Source organism: Amphiprion ocellaris, chromosome 14, assembly GCF_022539595.1.
Source record: "Amphiprion ocellaris isolate individual 3 ecotype Okinawa chromosome 14, ASM2253959v1, whole genome shotgun sequence".
NCBI classification, from domain to species: Eukaryota; Metazoa; Chordata; class Actinopteri; family Pomacentridae; genus Amphiprion; species Amphiprion ocellaris.
The window spans coordinates 25,309,997-25,335,241 of NC_072779.1; the positions used below are offsets into that span (position 1 = coordinate 25,309,997).

The following is a 25,245-nucleotide window of genomic DNA, read 5'->3' on the forward strand; positions in this document are numbered from 1 at the left end:
TAGTACCACTTAGGTTTGGTCACCTCAGATGGTACCAATATCTGGTCTGGCCCATGGACTATTTGATTAAACACACAAATAACATCAATAATGGCATTTCAACATACAGTACTGTTGTGTTGTTCTTCTGCCATACATACACATTTACAAGTCATAAATTTATGCTGCTAATGAATTTAGGTTCCAAGTATCGGTTATCCATCTCCTTGAATAATAACAATAGGTATTATCAGCTGTGGGGAAAAAAAATCCATCAGTGGACCCCTGCAGTGTACATTACACCAGTACTTGTGATTGTTTTTTGTTAGTTTTTTTATGATTGGAAGATAATCTAATCTTGCTCTACCTTTAAATCATTTTTCTGAATGTATTTCTTTGCCAGGGCTGCACAGTGACTTCAAATTCAGAAAATTATTGAAGCAGCAGTGACTGTTTCATCTTTTGCCACAACCATGAGCAAAACAGTAGAAATATACTGTTGACTTTGCAAAAATAATGTTCCACGAATGTGAACTTGGATGTCCTTAATTGGACAGCAAAATACTGACCTTAGTACCTTTCTTACTTAAGCGCCCTGAGATGGATATAAATAAATTTGAATTGAATTGAATTGACCAGCGAGCTGCACAGTGGCTTGGCGGTTAGCACTTTCGCCTTGCAGCTAGAAGATCACGTCCCGGCCTTCCTGGGATCTTTCTGCATGGAGTCTGCGTGTTCTCCCTTTGCATGAGTGAGTTTTCTCCAGGTTCTCTGGCTTCCTCCCACAGTCTAAAAACATGCTGAGGTTAAGTGGTAACCTTAAATTGTCCGTAGGTGTGAATGTGAGTGTGACTGTTTGTCTGTATATGTAGCACTGTGATAGACTGGTCACCTGTCCAGGGTGTCCCCTGCCTTCACCATAAGTCAGCTGGGACAGACTCCAGCCCCGCCGAAACCCAAATGAGGATTAAGTGGTGCATAGATAATAGATGGATGGATTTCTTTGCCATTGTAAAGCACCTTGAATTGCCTTGTGTATGAATTGTGATAGACAAACAAACTTGCCTTGCTTTCACAGTTCTCAGGTGACACTACGACCTTTTCTCAACTGCCACCGTCAGCTAAAATTTCCAAATCAGGATACTATACTTTATCTTCAGCCCCAATACTATTGCAGACAATATTTCATATATAATTTGGTCCAGACAGGTGCCCTGCAATGCCCTGATCTTGTCTGTGTCATCATCATCAGGCCAACACTTGGCTAGCCTTACAATGTGTTTTGACTATTTCAAGTGACCATGTTTGTTCTTCATTTATTAAATCTGTGGAATTCGTTTGTTGGTAATCAATTATGTATTCCAGAAATTTTATGTCTATTTTTAGCGAATTGTTTTGAAAGCGACAAACCAAAACAACAAACTTGCATCACACCACAGGAAGATATTACAGATCCTGACAGTAGTAGGACTGATTATAGGAACAGATACAAGCAGTGGATATCTAAATGTAGGAAATGTGTGTCTTCTAATCAGCTGTGTGTCTCTCATAGAGGCAGATATGCAGAATAAACAAACATGACTTAAAAATATAAGCACTGTATGATATGCCAGTCAGTGCTACGCTTTATGCAAAAGAGAGTCTGCACCCAGAGCCCTGGCTGTCACAACAGTCTTATTTAAAATGTCAAAGAAATCCTAAAAACCCAGAACAGTTCCGATTTAGATTTTGCACATCATTAAGTCATTTATAATTAATGTGCAAGTAATTAAGGCTTTCTCATACTTATTAACAGGATGTTTAATTCTAATTACATTAAATTCTCAGTCTTAAAAAAAGTCTAATATTTGAACTTACTCAAACCTGATAGACGACATCTGAAAAAAGTATGTTTATTAACATATGAAAATGGCAGGCTTACCTTGTCGTCTTGGTCACTTTCGGTGTCACACTGCAAGAAAAAAAAGGCATAAATTACAAAAATTATATCTAAATCCTTGAAATGTATATATATTCTCAACATTTATTCAAACACATCATTTACCTTTGAAAACAGCATATTTTAACAACTCTTTAATGACAAACTTATCACATACTCATATTCAGTGTCTGAATATCATCAGATCAGTTCATTAGCTGATACGGGCACTAGAATGTGAAACAAAGCCAGTATCTCATGAGCAGCTGCGCCCTTGTTAACATTGAAACCTATGTAAAATTCAGATGGAGCTGGAATTTCAAAACACTAATCGCCACTAGAATTATAATTCCGTGGTGCGCGTTTCTGCTTGAGGCTAGGGATGGCGGAATGACAAGAGGAGGAAGGGAACTTTGTAATAGAGGGAGGAAAAAGTGGCTAGATTTCATTTTTTCATTCCAATTTCAATTTCAAGGTCCACTTAATTCTTTATCAACTAATTAGTGTGATGCTGGGTGACTGGCGGCCCTCAACGTCGTGCATATGGCTGAGGTGCAGAGAAGCACTGGAGTCGGTAATGAAGAAGGCACTGGGGGGGAATATGGGCAGGGGTTGGTACAGTGTGTGGGTAGGAGAGCAGGGAGGGGCTGGTGGGTGTCGATTAAACTATGGCAGGAGTGAAGGAAGGGGGTGAAATGATTGACAGCTTAGGGAGTGAGCGACAGAAGGCCCTGTCATTTTTCTTTCTGTCCCCCCCCCCCTTTTTTTTGCTTCCGTCTTTTGTTTTTTGCTGATCTGGGGCCCTGCAGAGCTCAAAGGTAGCTGGCTGGGTTTGTGGCTGATCTGTTTCTCAGTCTGGATGGTAAAAAGGGGCCTTGCGAGCTCAGCAGGAGCATAGCATCCAATTTACAGGCCTGTCCCACACGGCCCCAGGGGCTGCCCGCGGCACACTGCCATGATGGTCAGCTCCAGCAGCTCATAAATTATGCAGAGGCAATAAACGCACTGGGCAAACACTCCTCAGACGTTCTCCTGCTCCATTTCTCTCTCACTCTCTTCCTCCACCACCCACAACATTCCACCCCCATTTTAATACAGTGTGCTAAAAGCCAGCAACACTATAGGCTGTCAGAGCTGGAAGAATAAATAAGGATAATGATAGACGAGTGGAGATTATGACTATATGTGAGTATCTGCGTAATATTAAAAGCTCCATACTGCGTGCATTTATGCATCTATTCCAGCTTGCGAATAAACAGGCGTGTCTGCTATGTATCGCTCTCTTGTGGCCTCCCACACAGGACTGACTAATGCAGCAGCAGAGAAGATCAACTGTACTCAGGCCTCTCACAATGTGACAACAGTAATGTGACCGAGCACTCATTAGCTGCTTCTCTGCCTGTGCACAGTACACACCGAGGAACACAGGCAAGCAAATAATGGACATCATTTTAGTTTTTCCACTGTGTTGTGATCCATATAAAAACACGTCTAGCCTTTATTTCTCGTGTTCCCTTCTTTTTGCCCTCCCTCCTTTCCCTGTTCCCTGGCTGTGCAGCCAATTGCTTTGATTGCCAAGATAGAAGCCGGCTGGAATGACTTGCCCTTGCTTGTGAAGCAAATGGAACATGCTAATGGAACTCATCGTATTACCCGATGCAAAAGTGCCATAGCTCATTACTTTAAGATAAAAGGATATCATTGTAGACGGCAAGCAGAATTGACTTTCTGTGCTGCGACTTGATGATGATTTAATCAACTGCTCTCTTTCACTTCTCATCCCTGCGCCTGTCGCTTTCGCAGGTGCCACTAAACGAAGCACTCACACAGCTAGTGGGGGAGAGAAAAGAAATTGCTGTCATTACTTTTTTCCCTGGGAATAGAGGTATGCAAATTTCCCAGAGCGACAAAGGGTGGAAAAAAGAGAAAACTTAATAAAATGGAAATACCTTTATAATGAGCAAAGTAAAAAATCCTGAGATTAGGCCTGACAGGCAAGGGCAGGCAATTTGATCATCCTTACAGTGCAGAAACCAAAGCTCCCTCGAACTTGCTGCTTAAGCATAGGGCAAGAAGTAACCAATAATAATGTCTCTAAAAAGATAAAAACACATTTCAGGCATACAAACAAGCCAGAGCTGTCACTCACTGATAAGTGATCATAGTGAACTAATGCGTTGCCTCATGCATAACGCAACCTGAGGCGGGGGAGAAGAATCACATATCTGGAATTTTTTTCCTTCTTATATTTTTACTTACTGACTCTTTCATCAGAAACAGAGATGGAAAGCGAGCAGAAGTCGCAGCTTAGCACTTAGCAGTTGGAAACGCCTTGAAAGATTGGTACACCTCATCATTAATAACTGAGGTATGGTATTGTTTTTGGAGGTAAGCATGAGCTCTAAAATTCAGTTATTGCTGCAGCTCTGTGTAATACGAATAGCTACTGACGGGGGAGTATGAATAAGCCTGCAGAGTTATGGTTAACTGTAATGTCAAAAACACTTTATACCAATCCTGGGAGGCCGAGGCTAATGAAAAGACATATGTCAGAGGTTTAAAATGAATCAGAAAATGAATATATTACACTGAAGAGAGAAAAAGCACAACTACAATGGTGCTATTGAGATCAGTGGAGGCAGTTCTCTGACAGGCTGAGGTAGGAACTGGGTCTTATTTAAAGCAACAGTAATGTACAGTAAGGAAACCATTAGTCCTGGGAGGGGACTGACAAAGAAAAGTGATACTCTATCCAGGCCCAGTGCTATTTACACAGGGCTAGCATTATACTGTACAGCTAGACCCTAGTGTTTAGTTTAAGTAACACAGGAATGTCAAACATTAGCTTCAGCTCTAAGAGCTGTTGATGTTGGCCTGTATCCGGAGCACTTCTGATTGCCCCTCTGCTCTCACCCGGGCCTCTCTTTTGGCTGAGTGCTCTTACAAATTTCCTTACACTCCGTCCAAGCATCGAGTCTTTTGTTTATATTGGTCTGAAAGTAGGAGTAAATTATTCTTGTCCTAAATCCTCTCCAGCTGAGAGTAATACTGGCCCAGTAGAAGGGTAACATAAGGAGCCATGGGCCGAATGATAAATGATGCAGCCATGCTATCGTCTGTAGCAGCAGGGCTCACCGAAGTCTCCTGCCAGAGCTACCCACAGAAAAATGTCTGTACTAAAGAGGTAACCACATCACACGAGGATGCGTGCAATGCAAGTATGCCGTGTTCCCTCTTCCAACATAACCTTCTGGAAATCCACTGGTCCACAAATACTAACAGATGTTAAGTCAATCAAGAGAAAAATGGCATGACAACAATAATCCTGAAGGCCAACAGAGTGTGTTTAACAGACTTATTAAAATTTCTGATCCCCTGTCTCTGTTGTTACAAGTTTTCAAGTCTTGAATGTTTTCTTAAATGGCATGTTCTCCAGTCCGGACCTGTGATAGGTGTCGCCCCGGTAAGTGACATTAGCCTCAGGTTATGCTGGTTGCTTTCCATGACTGTAGAATTAATTATGGTTGATATGGGCTTCATTAAAGCACCCCGGTGCACAGAGGATGGGGTCTGTTTATCAACCTGAGCCAGGTTATCCTGCAGGATAGCTGAAGGGGTTAAAGCCAAGGGAAGGAGCCAACCTGCCTGCATGGCTGGGAGCGGGAAAGACAGCATGAAGGATGGCAGCCATTGCCAGGGTCAGCTCTGACAGTGCCAATTTGATGTGCTGTCGTCAAGAGCTCCTCATTCCCTCCTCCTAACAGCTCCTTCCTGATATAGCTGCGCGTCCTGATGGTTTTCTGATGCAAACAGTCACATGGCAAAATGGTTTTCTCCCTTCCCAGTGCATCCTCCTCCATCTGCTGCTGGGGCCTGGGTGCCGCCGACCGCCTGCCTGTCACAGCGTGCGTGGAAATTAGCTGGGGAGGAGGTGCTCGCTTGTGCTAATTACATTTTAATCATTGGAAATGTGTTGGCAAATCAAGCCTTGATTGCCATCTTGGAGCTCAGTGCTCTTCTCTGCAGGTTGGAGATGGGGGTGGGATGGCTTGTGGGGCTAGATTGTGTCCGAGCCCAGTATCGCCAAGCTGGACACCTCATCCTCCACCACAGCTTGATATGGCGGCATGCCTGGCCTACCGCTGGGTAGGGGCTGTGCCACATTATTCATGGGGAATAGAGGAAGACCAGGATGGCGAAATGGGGATCTGTGCCATGCATATTCTCAAATCCCCCACTCACACCTCCCGTATCCATCTCTCTTACTCCCTCTCTCTTTCTCACCCACACATTACTCAGTCTGCCAGTCCCGCCACTGTGAATTGAGGAACAACAAATAGAGCTGAGCAGGAGGAGACTGATGAGCTCAGGGTTTGCTACACAGCACCTGCTTTGGCAAACGAAGCTACAGCAGCAAGCCCTGTCACAATACGCTCACAAATAAGAATCTTATAACACAGAAATAAAAAAAGAAGCTGACTGGTTTACATCGAATTTAGAGATTCTCCTAAAACAATTATAATAATCGTAAGGTTGGCAACAAAACCATTTTGCTCACTGAAGATGTTTTCTATTTCAGTGAACGTCTGTTTAAAAGGCTCTTTTCCTTAGTCAGTGTAAACCACTGTTATGCTGCAGACTGATGCACTGCAAAAATGAGCCTAAAAAAGACTATGCCGAAGACACACATGCCCAAATGTATACTGTGCTTAATTGAATTCACACTACAGTGAACCTCAAATAAACTCTGGGATTACTTCACTTTACAAACAAGTCCAACAGACACACATTTCATCAAAAGGTATCCATAACAGACAGTTTAGTAAGTACACCTTGAATTTCAGGGAGTGGGAGGAAATTCAACATGACATGCCCGACTGGGACAGATCATTAAAATAAGCAAGGGTGTGTGGCGATGACATCGAACATCTAATTTCCACAGCATCTGCTGGATGTCACATTAAAGTATGGTGGGAAAGAAAAGTCCTGAAAGAAATCACAAAGAAGACAGCTCAGCTTGAGTGTTTCAGACAGTCTATATAGTCACACAAGGCAACTGCTTCTTTCAGCAGCCAAGAATGTTTCGTCAAAGAGTACCAGACTTCTGTCTGGACTAATATAACCAGGTCTGATCCACATGTGCAGCACCGGCCAAATGCAGCAGGCTAACATCTGAATGCAATTTCCCTTCAAATGTAAAACTTTATCCTGAAGATATTCATTTAAACCACAAACTCTGGATTCCAGTCAGTGGGACAGTAGAGCTAAAGAAGGGATGGTGGTGGAGAAGGGAAAAAAATGAAGCCTTCCGTAAAATAAGAACAACTTTATAGTTGACTTCTGGTTTCAATAATCTGGAGGACAATCTTTTATGTTTTATTTCACTGGACTGTGTCCAAACTTAGTAGAAGAGCATTTCTACATTTTTTTTTCTAAATCAGACTCTCTTCTTTTAATTACGATTTCTTATTAATTCCACCTTGTTAAATGTGTCTCTATATTATATCATCAGTAATGTCAAATCACAGAGGTAAGCAAAGTGACTCCATGTTGAGGTGAAAGCAGAGAAGAAACACTGTCTGAAATGCAGATACACAGACACATTCAAACATTTTTAGAAGACTGGCATGAAAAGATTTCTTCAGAAGGCAAACAAGTGCTGTGTGTGTATATGTTGCTTTCCCTTTTCAGTGTGGAGGAAGGTAGGACATTTAACTGAACCAGAGCTGAGGCAGCATACTACTGAAGTGATGCTTGGCAGAAACAGATGTTGCCTCAGGGTAAACCACTCTGTTGATCAGTTCCATCCACCCACCAAACACACACACACACACACACACACACACCTGACAAGGACCAAGGTTGTAAGAAGGAACACAGGTGCCATCTTAAAAATCCATTTGTTACACAAGCTCCAAGTTCAGTGTCTGCTTCTAGAGTCATCTCGACACGGTTCTCCTAGCTACAGGCGAGGCTCCAGGGCACCTGGAGGTGGGAAGCATTTACTGCTTATCTGATAGAAATAAGAAAAAACTGAAGACGTAGCTGCAACACACAAGTGTGGACACAAACACAAACACACACCTTCATTCACTGCAGCTCTGCACTCTGCTTCCATGTGTCAACAGGGGCCTGAGGCTCAAAGCAGATGCTGAATTAATCGAAGATTAATAGAAGGATTCTGAGATAATTACATACATCAAATATCATTGTTTGTGTGGTTATGGTGACTCCCCTGAGATGAGTCCACTTGGTTTGTATTTTAATTACCCCCACATGCCAGACATTAACAATGATGTCATTTGGCATCTTCATTATAGCAATCTGGTCACACAAGAAGCAGAATTTCTGCAAAGAATATGTGGGCAGGCAGCAGTCGCAGAGTTCTGACCAGACGAGTAGGGCTGCAATGGACGTTTACTTTAATTGTCGATTATCTATCACTTATTTTCTCTTATTTGCTGTGACAGAGGAGGAAAGCAACTAAATAAAATATGCACACTGAAGATGCTGCCATGACATTTTAGTTTTTTTTCTTAAATAAAGTCAGTGGTGCCCAGACTTTAGACCAAAAGCAGTGAAAAGGCATTTGGTTTTAATGCTGCTGGATGTCCTTGCAACTCAGATTTGCCCCAAATGTAGCCATTTTTAAAACTATGCTAAAGCTAAGGTTTTTTTTCCACTGCTTTTAATTAATCCATTCTGTTTTACAAAATCTGCTCTAAACTGCAGGTACTTTTATTCCAAACATTTACATATTTAGTTTTAAAATGTTGGAAAAATATTTTATTGTGTACTAATTATTATTATTTTTTTTACACATTTTTATACTTCGCATCCCCTGTCTTTTTTGTGCTGATTGGTCAATCAATTGAAATTGTTCTATGACATCTATTTGCCCTTTCTTCAATTTTTCTGTACTGTTTTTATAATGTACTTCTTCTGCTGTATTTTGTATTTTATCTTTCACATGTTTTAATCGTATACCTTTGCCTTTGAATAACCGCCGTGTGTAAAGAGGTGCCATTCTAAACAGCACTTACTTAGTTGCTTGAAATGATCATTCAATATGTTGTATCCTGTCAGGACTAGTATCAAAAACTTTCAGATGACCTCTAATGAAATTATATTACTGATAATACTGTTACGTGAAATGGAGCAATTATATAAAGTGAAATAATCTGCCACCCCCACATTTACCTATGACAATCCTGGTTTGCATGTACTTGGAAGTATGCTTCATAGGGGCTGCAACCCTGTGTTGTCAACAGATATAAACCTCATCTGCTCCCCTTACCTCCCACTTCCAGCCCTCCCTCCCTCCCTCCCTCCCTCCACACTGACTCATAGCTGAGGGGGGAGAAAAACATCAGGATTAGGTTCTGTGCCTCTAATCACTTAACTCCTCACACCTGATGGCACACTATTAACTTTGACTGTCTCCAGTGACCCCGCGGGTCGTTGCCCATCACATCAAGTTTTTATTAGGGAATTTTCCTCATCATTAGCCATGGCCTGGAAACGAGCCATTAATATTCATACTGGCAAACCAAAATGAGGTCCCACTGATTTTCCATCATCCAGGCTATCTGCGCAGCTGCCACCGTTAACAATCACCCCGGTGCTGCACATTTGCCACGTATCATTATGGGGCTCCATAAAGCTCTTTTTCTGGTTCTGCCATGATGGGAAGGAGAGCAAGGTGGAGAAGGAGGAGGAGGAGAAGGCTGTGAGGCTTGCAGCCAGCTGACACCCGTCTGAGAGAAAGTGGCTAGCTCTGCCAACAATCTGCCTGGAAGTCTTATGCATATACCAGCGCTGTCAGTGCTAACAACCCCTGCAGACTCTGCCAGGTACACAGCTGAAATACGCCGAGTTCCCTGTGCTCTCGCATTAGAGCACACATTGTTTATCAGTCTGTAATGGCAGCGAAGAATGCATTGCTTTTGGAAAGGTTTGACATGTTGTACAAGATGCTGACATCTGAGGATCATGGAGGTTTTCATTTAGATACACCAGCATTGTCTATTCTCCAATAACACAGACTGAGCTACATAACAGACAGTGATTTGCCAATGCGAAATAAAAGTAAAAGAAGCAGTTAATACAAGAAATATTTTGAGTTTCCAGGAAATTATGCTAATAAATCTTTAAAATAATTCAAATGAGAGCCTATTAAAAGAGCACGAATACAGAACAGTAGGAGTCTTAGTAAATGTGCCCTGTGCATCTAAAATGGCGGCCCACATTTCCACAGATTAAAATGATCCCCCCGTTCACTTCTCTGCTTCTCCATTAGCAGAGGAGGGTATCTTGCATTGCTGCTGCTGGTGAGAGCATGGCTCCACATAATGCACACATGCCAGATAAGGTGTTTCACAGCGACAATGTCCCAGGCATCTTCTGCTGATAAGACTCCTCTCTCTCCTCCTGTGCTGAGCCTAGCTGGCCCGATGCATGGACAGGCATCTTCAGTGTCATGGATGGGAGCAGCAATTAAGTCTGACTGAGATAAACTTCCGCTTGTTGCTCTTACAGTTCAGTGCACCATGTCTAACAGCTGCTGGGTCAACCTCAGTGAACACAACATGGAAACTGAATCTGTTATTTGAGCTAATATGTGAAAGGTCAAACCTTACATGTAGCTGTAGATGACAGAATTTACTGTGACAGGTTACTTAGTTCATGCATGATTTTTTTTTTTTGTGAATATTAAAAACTAATATTTGAGTAGCGTTTAGTTGCCTAGGTCTGAAAACGCTGTGCTGATATCCTAAACAGACTGCACAGTCGACAACTTGCAGTAGAATGGGGACATAAGGTGAGGCACTAAAACAGATGCAGCCGCTTCAGCACTGTCTTCCAAATAATTAGAGCTGCAGTGACAAAAACACTTTGTTATTCTCCTACTATGATTTGCTCGCTGTCACAGTGTACATCTGAGTCGCCTCATTATACAGAAAGTACTCAAATAAAAGCCGACACTGCACACTCCTGTCAAGATTCTGTCTACCGCACATGCAAACAAGCAAAGATGAATAAACATTAGTTGTTGTTGAGGGCTGGTCTTTGAGCCGCAAGGCTCACAAAGATCCGCTTTGTGCAAAATAAAAATATTTAATTTGAAAGACGGATGCAAGGCAAAATGAAATTAAAAGGAACCCATGCTAACTGCTAAAACAAATTACTCACAGCACGCTAAATTACATTTGCTCCTCCATCAGTGAGATCAAACGAGCCTAGTTTGACTCTCCTGCGCTAATGATTTCCTGCACTCACCTCCTTTTTCATCCCAGGGGTGTTAATAAACACTCAGTCTGGTTTTTTGTTTGTTTGTTTGGTTTATTTATACATTTCCCAGCTCTACATCTCATCTCCCTCCCGATCTTGTTCACTTTACCCATGCCGGTGGCAGACTGGGTGAATTAGAGGGATCTAATGTAATCCCGGGGACAGCGGGCGCCTGAAAAATGTGCTCAATTAAAGCAGGATGAGCCCAGTGGGAGCGTCCCTGGCGGGGCGTGGGGTGACTGACATGGCCCTTTGGTTGGGATTAATTAGCATGCTAAGTGGTGGAGCATGATAGCAGACTGAAAGCCACGGACCAGCCACCTGACATCCACCACCTCCCACAATAGCGCACAACAGTTATGGTTCTAACCAGTCCAGGCCTGTTTGTCCATTAAAGTCTGATTTAATCTCCTGGCAAAGGCACACAGGTACGGACTGAAGCCACAGATGAAGGACTGTTTGTAGTAGAGCACCCAGCTCATAACGCATTCCATATCTGCATCGCTTGGCTGAGAAAATTACAACTAAATGTCACATCTTTGAAAAGCCTTGTTGATGTTTTTGCAGACTACCTTATAAAAATTATTTTGTCTGTCGCTTTTCAGTAGTAAACAGCCTGTCAACAGGCTAGATCATAACACACTATCACAGGATGACAGCAAGAATTGCAGCTAAATTTGTGCTTAACTGAGGAACAGCTTCTGCACAATAGAGTTGACCAAAGACTAGTACAATAAAAGGACTGTAGTGCTGAGGTTTTTAACCAGTGACGATGTTGTTTGCTCCATGAAGCCATTAGCTGCACGCAAACATGAGGTCAAACTGTCAATGGTGATGTGAACTTTGATTGTGGGGTCGTGCTCTACAAGAGAGTTTCCAGACTTTTGTCAAACTGTAATGTTTTGCAGTTTTTCATGTGTTTTCTGTTTGATTGCTGTACAGCAGAATACCACAGAGCTCAGGCCCCAAGGCTCTATGCTCTATTGACTGCCCCAGCAGGGGGGGTGGACTCCAGAATGAAAGACTACCCATGGATAAAAATGTTTGCCCAGCAATCTGGGGCAACCAGTGCAACATGAACACAAGAAAATACCAACATCTGCATCAAATTCAAATGTTTGACTTTGTCAAAGGTTCTGCTTTTGTTTAGTTTTTTTTGCTTATTTTTTTTTTTATCTGAAATGATTTCTAACTTGTATTATACTGCCAACACTTGCAAAAATATCTTTCTGCACAGTGTTCTTTGCCAAGTTTCTTTAAAAAAAAAAAAAAAAAAAAAGTACCGTTCAGTAGTTGAGATTTCAGGGTCAGCTCCTCCAGCATCTTCTGAATTACTGGTTAGTGTGTTGTGGAACTTGACAAAAGGGAAGCTAAGCACCATCATCTAGACTGTGTCAATGAAGGCAAGAGGACAGACTCAATGCAATGGAAGCCAAAAGACTAGATCACACAGGTCCTTTTGGAGACTGATGCCTGATGTCAGTGGGTTCGCTGTCATGTGGTGCACCAGCCTTTTTCAAGGCCTCTGGTCACCTCTACCCGTGTGTGTTGTAAGTAGTGTCTCAATAGTGTTCCAATAAAAACTAACCTATCCTCAGCTTCACTCTGGAGCTTTCAAGCCAATTCGGCACCCAAAACCCAGCATAGTTTATGACAACCCTCTCTGGACTTTCTTACAATCCAAAGACACAAGGAAGGGCAGAGAGGGAGAAAATCACTTGAGTATTTTGTCAGCTGTAATTACTCTCCAATTATATGGTCAAAATATGGCATTACAGGGCACTTTGTTGTCCAGGCAGCCTGGCTTTGATCAAGTTGTGGCAGAATGTGTTTCACATTAGAGGCCCCATGATGATGTATGTTTCCTGTCACGACAAGGATAACAGTGAGGTCAGCAGAGCAACTGGGAGCAACGAGTCTCACATCCATCCCTGAAGTCTACTCTGGCCAATGGGAAAAAAGAGGATTGTGAGCAAAGGAGAAACATGCTGGAAAAAGAGAAGAATGGAAAGTGGTTAAACTGGATCTTCTGCTGGTAAAAGTAGCAGTAATTAATTTCTACATACTCTAAAATCGGTGTGACCGCATAACTATCATCCACCTGTTGTATTATAAGCAACAGTTAAGAATGAAATACTGCATAGATGCCTGATCAGTATATTCAGAGCTTCACAAGACTGATAGATGCAGTTTAAAAGCCTGTTATTTTCACCATCTTATAAGATCATGATGTCGTTATGTGTATCCTTAAAGCCAGTTTTATACTTTCCATGTCTGCAAGTATGTGAGAGTAGCAGTGATGTAATTTTGTCATCTCCCCAAGTTCACAAGCAGTTTTCACCAACATCTCTGCAAAACTGTGCTTGCAGCTAAAAATCAGTGCCCACTATAATGGCAATCAGGTGAATGCCTCGCAGTAGTGTGAATGCACAGAATACGATATAATCTACTGTGCAACTCAGTTCAATCAGGGCCTAAGGATGCAAAATATGTGGAAAGCAATTCCAAACACGGTTCTCTAATATTTTGAAATCTGTAATGCTTGCATCCTCCATCTCTTTCTTGTCCTCTATCAGAGGCACGCTTCTACTTTAAACTTTGATAAACTGTAACTCTTTGATCAGAAGAAGTTGTGGGATTGTGTTCATGAAGTCACAGTGCCCCTAGTGGTCAGAACCTCCGCCAGGTACCTTTAAACAAAGTATGCTAAACATGATATTATCTCTGTGGGCAATGTCACGGTTGAAGTGAACCCTGTGGTTCGCTTCAGTGGTGTGAAGTTGATGGACCATTCATCACTTAAACACACAGTCAAGGTCAGAGACTGTTGCCCTGGAGCACTACAGCCTGCCTCATATATTAAGAGTGAGCGTTCAAGGAAAATTATAATGACTTTGAATGCGCTCGTTTTCACCCAACACATTCCCTGTTGGCTTAGCAGTGCTCTGAAAAAACCCACTTATCAAAGATGGCCATGTGGGTAAAGAAAAACATTTCACTGCAGCATCTCTGAGTTGAGCAGAGCTGCCAGACTTGTGCTGGTCGTCTGCTGAGGGCCAGCGTGAGCTCCTCCTGAGGGATATCAGTGGCATCCCAGGCCAGGCATGGTATGTGCTCTCTCCAAGACCCCCCATCTCACCAAGACCCTGCTGCATGCTGGCCTATGCTGCGGACACCACCATCTGTGCTGCCTCCCGTTGGTAAGCTGGCAAACCACGCTGCACATGCAACCCTCCCCTGATTTGGGCGTTCGGCCCGGGGGTTGAAGGAGGAGGAGGGTGGCTGTGGTGTAGCGAGGGATGCTCCCCGGTGTTTCAGAGAGCCACTCCATAACACTTTCCTCATGAGCGCTCCTCCGGAGGGCTGCTGGAATGTCTCGGAGCCATCTGGGGAGAAGTGGAGCGTGGCAGGGAGCAGCTGGACGCTTACAGCTGCTATTTAAGCCCTGGCAGCAGAGCTCCATATCAGTCAGTCAGCAGGAAATGCAGGGAGAACAGCAGAGCAGAACCTAGCAGAGGAGAGCTCAACACAGAGGCTCTACTCTACACTCCTGACATAAGCTTGCTCTGTCCTTCATTCACTAAACCCCACAGAGTTTTAAAAAGCTGGAATGCAATGAAAACAGTGAGAATGTCTGACATCCAGCGACATGACTGACTGAAAAGATCAGTTCAATGATGGAATCAGCCCGCAGAAATAACTGTCAGCCAAGAATATCTGCTGCCAAAACTCTGACTGTATGTATCAAAAAATGTATATCAAATGTTGGAGATCAGATTTTAGTAAGCAATGTGCTGTAATTAGACTTGTGTGAAGAGAGGAATGCAAACGCAGAGCCAGGAACATGTCATACTATCTTAAATTAGTGATGTGAAATGTGGTTTGCGGTGCGATGTACATGGAATGATTTCTGTGGAGAAAAACAAGTGTGAACAAAGTCTAGTCATAAGTGAGGTGGGTCACATGATGCTCTGGTCTTACAACGAGCACTTAACATGTAAACACCATGGAGTAGTTCAGTGAAAGCAAATACATACTGGCAGAGCTGAATGAATGACAGTTTGCTTGGAACATATACAGTATATTTACATGCACTCTAATAAATTAATGTTGGCTATAATTGCATAATAATCCTATATACAAAGACAATACTTTTGTTTTTGCAATAGTTATTGTTTTTTTTTAATAACATTTTATTTCTTTGTAATATTTTTACATTTTTGCATGTCTTGTAAAATAGTGTACCATGGGTGCCATATAGTTATTTTTCTTCTGTATTACTCTGAAATTGTCGTGTTATGATGTCAGCTGTTTTTGGCTCCAGGCACTGGTTAGCGGCAGTCAGCAGTAGAAAATAACAGCAGCAGCGTTTGACTTGGTGGCAACACAGTCAGAATCAGTTTGCGTGAAAGCATTCAAGAACCCAAAGCTTCTCAAATTACCACTGAACAAATGGTTGGTTTGTACACTGTGTAAAGTTTGAATGGTGTGCCACGATACACAAACACCTGAAGAGAAAATTCACAGATGGTCCGGAAGATGCATCACCAAAAAAGGTAAAACCGCCCAGTGTTGTCTGTACATTAGTCGGAAGAGCTTTTTAATATCTTTTGTCCTTGTAGCTGCTAAATACACTCACAAAGTCCTAAAGTTGCATACCTGCTACTTTAGAATTTTCATTAAATTACTGTTTGACAAAATATTTAGGCTGGAATCTGAACTTATTGTACTTTGATTGACAGCCTGTGTGTGTTCATGTTGGCCTTAGCTGCACTGTTTATTATGAAAGAAATGTTTTATTTCTGCCATAATTGTAAGCACATTTTCTTTTGTGCTATGGCAGACAGTACTTAAAAAAACACTTAAATAAAAGTAACTTACATTTTTTGTAAAAAAACTAATTTTTATTGGCTGATAAAATAGTTGATAGATTAATTGATTTAAAAAACAGTTACCAACAGCCCTATATGGCTGTGGCAAATATTAAAAAAGAAACAATTCTGCAGAGCAGCCACGCGTTCAGTGAAACATGAAATCATAAAAACTTTACTTGGGAAATCAGGTCATCTCATAGTACGAATCTGAATATTTACACTCATCAAATTATGTGTGAGCCTTTAGACATTCTGAAAAGAATTTGCGAAGCAAACTGCAAGTCTGCGACACACACAGTTAGACAAATGCATAAACTGTGTCTGCACAGATGACAACTGAGAAAACTCATGAAATGTTTGCATTAACACAATTCAAAGCTCAGCACAAGGACTATTTCAAAATAAATTATTTCATAATACCAGACGTTGTGGCTACAGTCTTTGAAAGGTGCCTGAGCATAACACAGAGACAACATAGACAAGCTCTCAGTCACAGAGACACAGGCAGAAAAATGTGCACTAACAATCAAAAAAGAACTGGATTCCCAGCAAATGTCGATTGGCCGCTGGAGACTGCATGGGAGGTTTTCTCACAAAGCTGCACAAGTTTTGATTCTTGTGCGTATCCCTGAAGCTCAAGCCCCCCATGTGAGGCTATGGGAAAAAGTGCCTGTCAAGAGAACATTAATTAAAGTGTTAAAGGTAAAGGAAGTATTGACTTCCTCTCTTCTGCAACCTCCCCAACCACTAGCAGCCAGCAAACCCCACTACCCCCCGAGGTAACGTCATCTACTAGCCCAGGCCCAGGAGCTAACTGGAAGAAAAGCCCCACTAAGACCAATTAAGGCCTTCACTAGGAGACTGAAAGGAAGACAAATGGAGGCAGAAGGCCCGATTACAAGAAACCTTTGTACAGATGTAAAGCAATTAGAGCGGTCTCAGGGGCCAGACAGTGCGGTACCTGTGAGTCATGGATCCTACAGCCAGTCGAAAGTCGGAACAATCCCTCTTTTCTGTTTAGGGCCCCAGTCAGCCTGTGTATTAGTGTCATATATCAGCCGATAGGCCTAGTATTGGTTTCTCTAGTGCAGGGAAGAGGCAGCAGTCTGCCAAAGAGGACCACTCCACCCTCCATTATCCGTCTGTTGGGAGAACAGGGGCTCTATTATCCATTCAGGCGGGGCCTTTTCGATAAAACAAGGGCAGATAGGAAGTGTGGAAGCTCTCAGGTGTCTCCTTCCACCAGGGAAGTTTGTCAGAGAGGTCATTCTGATAAAAGCTCAGGTAATTATACTGCACAGCACCACCGATTACCAGTCAGAGCACATTTAACCAGGACGGCACCACGACCTCTACATCACTATGGAGTGGGAGCAAATCCACACTGATGTAGCTTCAGTCTGAAGGCCATCAATAAAAAATCTACAGGGTGCAATCTGTAAGATTATAGCAAGGTGCAAAATACTGTCCAACTGCATTCATCTCTTAACTCTAACATTTCAACAAATACAACATGCAATCCTTCTAAATGTAACACATTCAGGGTGTCTTTACTTTTCTTCAGCTGTCATTGACAGTCACAACAGAGAGCAGACAGGGTCACAATCTGCACAGGGTAACAAAGTGACTGCTAATGGAAATTTATGTTCAGTGGTCTGATCTACAATTAACTAAAGCAAAAACCCTCCGTGACCCGAGATTATGAAATAATTTTGACAAATGGAGGCTCGGTCTATAATGACCTTTTTCCTTTCCTTCAAGATGAGACTAGCTGCAGCCCTCATTATTTATGGGAGGTTTTAAAAAGCAGGTATAGGAGAATGAATGTGCGGCTGTCAGTGTGTGTAATGGGGCTAATAATGGTGTCCTGGGTGCTGCATAATGAACCCCACCCCCATAGAAAAGCTAGCTCCCCTTCTCTGCTGGTTTGACGAGCAGCACATTCTTCAGTGGTCCCCTGCTTTAAAATCCTCAGTCTGCAAGTGGCAGTGTGGCCAGTGTAGAGTCAAGACGTAGAGTCATGGCTAGTAAAGACGTCGATGGGGAATTACTATTGCAGCTGTTTCAGCTATGTGTCTGCACCCTCATTTGCAGATACTTAACACTTACCATCAAACTAACACAAAGAGATTTCCTGTCTGCTAAATGTTATGCCTAAAAGTGATTTAAAAGGATTCAAAAGAGACTACTTGAATTTAACTATATTTTAATTTTAATGACATAAAAACAGCTCTGGGAAAACCTTGCTGTCATTAAGCGCAAATCCCATAAATGTGACTATGTACTGCATAATAAAATATATATGTGATTGCTTGGAATTGCCAGAGCAGTAAATCTGCACAGCAGTGCCTAGCTTGATTTGGGAGCTGAAGAAAACCATTTGACTTCACAGTTCAAGCTTGATGAAGTCCCTGGATGCTGCTGGTTAAAGACTTAAGCAGATGGCCAAATACTTGGCGCAAGAAAAGAGCTGCTCTGAATATTTTTTTGGCAAATCTACAGGCATATGGCATAAGTTCATGCCAAACACTCCATTTCACAAAAAAAGATCCAGGCTGTGGGAAAGCAAAAGCATATTAGGAAATAAATAATAAGAGACAGAAATAAATGAATGACAGAAAGATGTTAAAATGTCTGAAATATGATACTGTTTGGTCTATACACATCTAATTTAGTGTGGGCCTATCCAGCTGTTCTCAGTCTTAAATAATCACTGTCACAATATCATTGAGTGAGGGTGGATGAACTGGGTTCTGCTTTAGATCGGGGTAGAAGTTGAAACTACAGGGGCAGAGTGAGGGAGAATGTGCCCTCAGCACTCGGAGAAAACCAGACTTTTGGATTGGCTAGAGCTCAAATCCTTTTGTGTGCAGCCAAAAGATTAGGTGTGACATTTTGTGGTGAGTGGATACACATTTAAGATCTGAGGAGATCACTCGAGGTATTTGGTATCAATAAAGACACAGAAAGAAAATGACAAAAACACCACAAAGCAAAATCAAATAAAAAGCTCATATCCTGTGCAACCCCACCCAGTATAACAGCTAGACAACTGAATCTTATTTTTGATGCCTAAGAGTATGTATAACTCACATGCGCTTTCAAAACAAAGATGTCAAGGAAAAATGGGAGAGCTGAGAGCTTGGCGCACCATAACCACTGGAAGACAAAGGATGATTGGCAGCAGATGCAACATTAGTGGGAGGAAGATCTCTCTCAAGGGCTTGACAGGAAGAGAGAGAGTATCAATCATTCTGCTACAGAAGGTGCTTCCAACAATGCAATCCTCCATCACTTGCTTTTGTTCTGCTTGTGGTCCTGGTCCATTGTGTTACACAACACACACTTGTTTTGATCTGGAACAACAGCCTCTAACATCACAGCACTGTCAACGCAGTATCTCCTTTTTCTTCTCTTATTCATGTGAGGTCTTGGAAATGTCATTGCCAAAATATGAGGTGTATCAAAAATAGATTGACATTCTTTCAAATCCTGTTACAAAGATACACTCTGCTTTCAAGGGAAATTATTGGCTGTTGAATGGACTCAGTAAAACATGGAGCTGTGGTTTTTGTGAGGTCTGTGTCATTTCCTACTAAGTCTGCAGTACTTCATTGTTAGAGGCATAAAACGTCACCTTTAAGAACTGAAACTAAAAACGGAAAAGTGTGTCTTTTATTCACAAAACGCTTCCAGTAAAAACACCTGTAAAAAAAAATGTCTGTAAACCCGACATGAAAGTGAGGCCAAGGACGTTGTATCCCAAGCGTTAGATTGCTTTCACATCAGATGATTAGCTTCATCCATGCTAATTACATTGAATGGAAACTAATTAAGAGGAACTACGTGTCAGCTAATGAGGATTTGGGGCTGTGTCCATCTCATAATATCATTTGCTCTGCACTTCCCGCCAGCTACTTCAACTCTTCTTTAAAACATCTTCTCTAATTCAGAGAGTTACAGACGTCTTTTATATTCAAACCAAGCAGATGAAACCATAATTTGTGCGTCAGTTGCAAAACTAATAGGATGAGCAATTAAAACCTCGGTCTGAAGACCAGGAGAAATGTCTATTACGATGACCCACAGAGGAGTTTTCATTAAAATTAAGAGAGCATTCAATCTAAGCACTGTGTTTGGGTACAGACAGTTCCCTTCTGCAAAATCTCCCATCAGTTCTCCCACTTTCCTCTGTGGTATGTCCTAATGATGTGCATACTGCTGGCGTGAAGCTAATCATCGGTTCCAGCAGGACGGGAGCACTCTTGGGGAAATGCCAATTACCTCGGTGGTGGCAGTATGGTGGTTCTACCTGCAGGTCTGCAGCCACCTGCCTCCACCTGATGATGCCTGCAGGTTGCAGGGGAGGTCGTCCAGGCCAGGACCCCTGACTCCAAACTGCTGAGCTGTTACATCTGGTTCCATCTGGCCTGATTGGGGTTTTTCTCATCCAAGCAGACAGAAAAGTAATTAGGCCAGTAGGACATGCCCAATGCTAGTTGCACAGCAACAGTGAAGACAGAAAGATAGGGACCCAATCCAGAAACGACAGTCCCACTGACCTTACTGACAAACCTGACAACCTTAACCGAGACATTTCTAATGACTGCACTCACTGTAAGACCAACTACATACATGGAGGATGAACACCAGCTTGTCCAAGTGACAGCTTGTGGCCTCGGTGTTTAGAGGAAAAGACTGAATAAACCACAAGTGCAGGGGAAGTCTTTGAAATACGGTGTCATCATGTGGGGCATTATAAAGCTAGCTTATTAGCGATGCTAATATAAAGCTACAGCTTGACAAATTCCCTCTTCTAGATTAATCCCTATCTAATACCATTAATCTGAAAGCACGCATGCTGTTCTTCTTCAGCCAGAGCCAGTCCTTGACGTTTTCATTACAGGAGCAGTTGCTTAGGCAGCTGCAGGTTTAATTCCCAGGTATTTACCGCCTCATCTCGGTTCTCTCTGTTTGGGTGGCAAAGACACCTCAGCAAATTCACTTTGCATTCTGAATAAATGAAAGAGGATGGCTGATGTCAATCATGAGGCAAGCAGCAGTGAGCTACAAATACAGCAGGCCACTTGTTTGAGCACACACTTTACATAGAAACTCACAGAAACGCACACACACACCTAAGCTCTGCCTGGCTTCACAAGGGAGCTCAGGCTTATAATTAGGCACACGAGCTGCAATCAGAGCCCAATGACAATACTTCTCCAATGGCTTGTTTTCCTAACCTCTAGAGACCTCAGGCAGAGGTCCACTTACCCCGTCAGAACCAGCCCACCGCTGAAATCAAAACACTGAAATCACTCCATTCCACCGCAGCGCCGCTGATTAAATGTGCAGAGTGTAGAGTGCAATTTGCTAAATTACAAGTATTTTGCACATGTAAATATACTTTAATTACAGCAATTAAAGAAGATTATGGGAGATTGGCAGATGGGGAATGTAATGTTGTTTTAATTAGAGTTTGAATGCACTGTAACACAAACAGAATGTTAACCCCTCAGAACAGAATGGGCTGTTAGGCCCTGACAAATTGTATCCTGATGCAGCTTTCTCAAAGCTTATAATCACCTGCAGCTACAATGTGTGTGTAACAGAAAGAGAGGCTGGCAAAAACAAAGAGAGAAAATTATGGCTGGGAGATGGAAAAAGTGAGAGGCATGGAGGAGCTGGATGCAGAGACAATGAAAAACAGATGTAGCATTCCTTGACCATGCTGTTCTAGGAGTAGCAAGCTGAATTAGGATGACATGTAAAAATATTTTGACAACACTTAATATGGAATTAGAGGCAATTAAAATCGGATTTAGACCCTGAGATCAATCACAGAAAATTAGAAACAGCTCATGTGCTTGGATGCGAAGAACCTTGGAAATTAAGACCAACAAAGGATCTTGGACCAACATCAAAGCTAAGCGAAGAAAGAGAATGAACTAAGCTGTCATGGACCAAAAAAAATCCTGACCACAAATGAAAGGATACAGGGTTCAAAAGGCTTTGTTGAAATTACCATAGATTACAAAGTTAGGCCAACATAATGCTGTTTAAAGTAAACACTTTTACATCAACACTTACAATAAGAACCATGTGAACTCAGGGAGAAAAAACACACGCTCAACTCAACCACCATACACGTCAGGTGACTGCGGTGAACATTTGTGTATCCCACTCTGAGGAATTCTGGGGTCATGTATCCGTGATCGAGAAAAATCCCCTCTCAGGATCTATATAGCTGTGTAGCAACATTTAATACATTCCAGTCAATAGCCTATTAGAAATTCTAATTGAAAGTTCAATGCCCTTACTTTAGGGCTTGCAATAAAGATTGCCTTTGGAAAGCCATTTAAAGGCTTAATCTCTTTATCATGCAGTATTTGGAAACCTAACTTTGTTCTTGTTAGGCAGATCAATTGCATTAATTTACAAAATGGGAGAAAATGTCACCCTTCATCCTTTAAATCTCAGCTGGGTGAGGGAGGCGCATTAAAAAGGGGCTCTACCGCTTTCCCCCTATATCAGTAGAAATAGGTGTCATAGGAGACTTGACCTACAAATTTTAATTACCACATGAAATATTCAGCCTCTGAGATGAAAAGCGACATCCAGAGAGCAAGCAAGGTCTGTCTCTGCCAGTTAACTCTTTCAAGACCAACTTAACATTTACACACACAGTAAAATGCATACATAGCTATTCCAGTGTCCTTAAAAAGCTTTCATGCGACTGTACCATCAAGCTGTTGTCTCTCATCTACCATGCTTGGCAAAATCCAACTTTGGAATTTCACATTATTCAGTATTGCTCCTGCACTAAAAACATGCTATCCAGCAGGTTTCACCCTTAATGATGAAGAATAAAATTAGTTAATTACAACTTTAATAGTGTAATGTTACATATGTGGGTGATCAGCATCTTACCTCCAGTACACAATGACAGAGAAGCTGAGAGTTTCACCTAAAACATAACATAAGGTCTACTGTCAATGTATAACAGATGCTTCACTGAAAACAGGTATAGTTCTTATTACTCTGCCAAGGAACATGGCAGAGTTATGTGACGACTGGCATTGGTTTGTTTGTCTGTTAGCAACGTTTCTTAACAAACGGATAAACGGATTTGGATGGTGTCACTGTAACTACGACAGCAAGTGAACACTACGTCAGCTGCCTGCTGATGATCACATGATTGTGATCCTACTACAAACCAACTACTGGACCACAAATTTTTGAAAGATTTCATCCATCGGAAATCATACAATGACTGAGCAGCCTTGGCAGAGTACTGTGCTCTCTGAGTGCTTTTCTTATTATTATCTAAGATGTGTTTTATCCCTATCACGTAAAAACAGACACTACACATGAATGAGAGCAACAAATAACTTAGAGATTTATCACAAGCTCCTCTCATCAACTGGGCATTGTGAGAACATCCATTTGATACACGTAAAGACCAAAAATTGTAAATTCCCTTTAGTAACTTTTTTTAACAGGTATTCCTGACCTTGTAGGAGTCATATACTTTTGCTGTTTTCAAAAATCCATTAGAAAGAGCTCACAGAGGCATGCTATTGCACTGACAAATGTAATCCATCATTGAATACTACTACTTGTTGCACCTCGAGCACACCAGATAACCCACAACTCTAGTCAAACACTGTAAAACTACTCTACAACACAGTGGAATTCACAACCAAATTTGAGGAAGAATAATGATACAGAGAGCTCCACTTAGCAAGCTCATAGGATTAATTCCTTAGGTCTGAAACCTTGCAAGTCTGAATCTGTGTTTTTGAGATTGCCTTCAGTACATTGCAGTTTCAAAGTGGAAATGCTCACTCAAGGAGTTGACCGTTTATTTCACTTGTGATTTGTAGCATTAGAAAAACACCAAACGGACATGTTAACAAGGTAAAAATCTTGATTTTTACCAGAGGAGGTGTATAAGGAAAAGTTCTGAATAAATGAATGCGGAAATACAACAAATGCCTCTGCACAGGTGCACTGTATAGTACAGCTAAGCAGTAAACACTGAATGATGCTCTGTGGCATTTATGAATAGAATCACTGCCTTGTGGTTGTCTGCCTCCGCCACCCAGTCAAGCTGCAGATGACATTAATCTCGCCGTCTGTTCCTGAGTTATGGCTTGAACAATGGTCAGAAAAGTGTTTCTGCAGGACATCATAAAGTATTTGTTTGGCTTTTTGGAAAGAAAAGGTCATTACTTCATTATTTTATCCCATATATATATATATATATATATATATATATATATATATATATATATATATATGTGCTTTGTGAGGTCACACTGGCCTTTGACCACCAAATTCTGATCAGTTCATTGTTGAGTCCAAGTGACAGTTTGTACCAAGAAATGCTGTCAAAATTTTCCTTGTGGTGTTCCTGCTATACTGTGTTCACAAGGACGGGATGAGCATCCTAAAAATGTAACACACAGCAGTTTACGGCATGAGGGGATCTGCAAGATCAAGCTAAATACTAAATGAATCAGAACATACCAAGACAATAGAGGATAACAATATTCCCCTTTAATAATATATCATTAGGCCTATGGAATATTTCTAATATTAAATGTCATTACATAATGAAAAATAAGTTTTCTCTGAAAAGAAGTGTCTTTAGTCATTTATCACACTGTCCTGAGGATGAGCACTTTGTTCTTTAGTTGCCCTTTCCTGAGTGCCAAAAATCACCCCAGAGTGTTCGGCACTATTTAAACCTTGAACTCCTACATTGTTTCTCAGGATAGTGCCTTACCTTGACTGTGTGGTTGTTTCATTTCAAAGACATAATAGCTTTTAACAGTTCACTGCACCTCCATTGTGTGGCTCTTGTTCTGCATGTGCATCAGGGACAGTTCTATGGTTAGCCAGTAATAATTAATCAAAAGCCAGAGAGAGGGACACGACTCTGTGGAAATGATCTACATTTCGTGTGTGTGGCTGCTGTATCTATGTCAGGATGGTTGAATGCACAGGGACCTTTCTCAATAACTTACTGACAGTCTCATTGTTGACTTGTAGATGACTAACATCAATTACCAAGTCCTGGAACAGCATTACAGAATGATGCCTCTGTGTGGGACCACAAAGATATCACTGATATTTATGGTTTTATTTATTACTTTAAAATTACTAAAGCTTCCAAGC

At 41.7% G+C, this 25,245-nt stretch overlaps 1 protein-coding gene across 12 annotated transcripts in view; it reads right to left on the minus strand.

Moving 5' to 3' along the window:
• Positions 1–25,245, minus strand: part of auts2a (activator of transcription and developmental regulator AUTS2 a) — a 355,450-nt gene that overhangs the window by 109,958 nt on the left and 220,247 nt on the right. For all 12 annotated transcript variants that reach the window (XM_055017112.1, XM_055017110.1, XM_055017108.1 and 9 more), the window contains one exon: positions 1,901–1,930. In XM_055017112.1, coding sequence (XP_054873087.1) covers positions 1,901–1,930 — 30 coding nt within the window. The remainder of the gene's footprint in view (positions 1–1,900; positions 1,931–25,245) is intronic.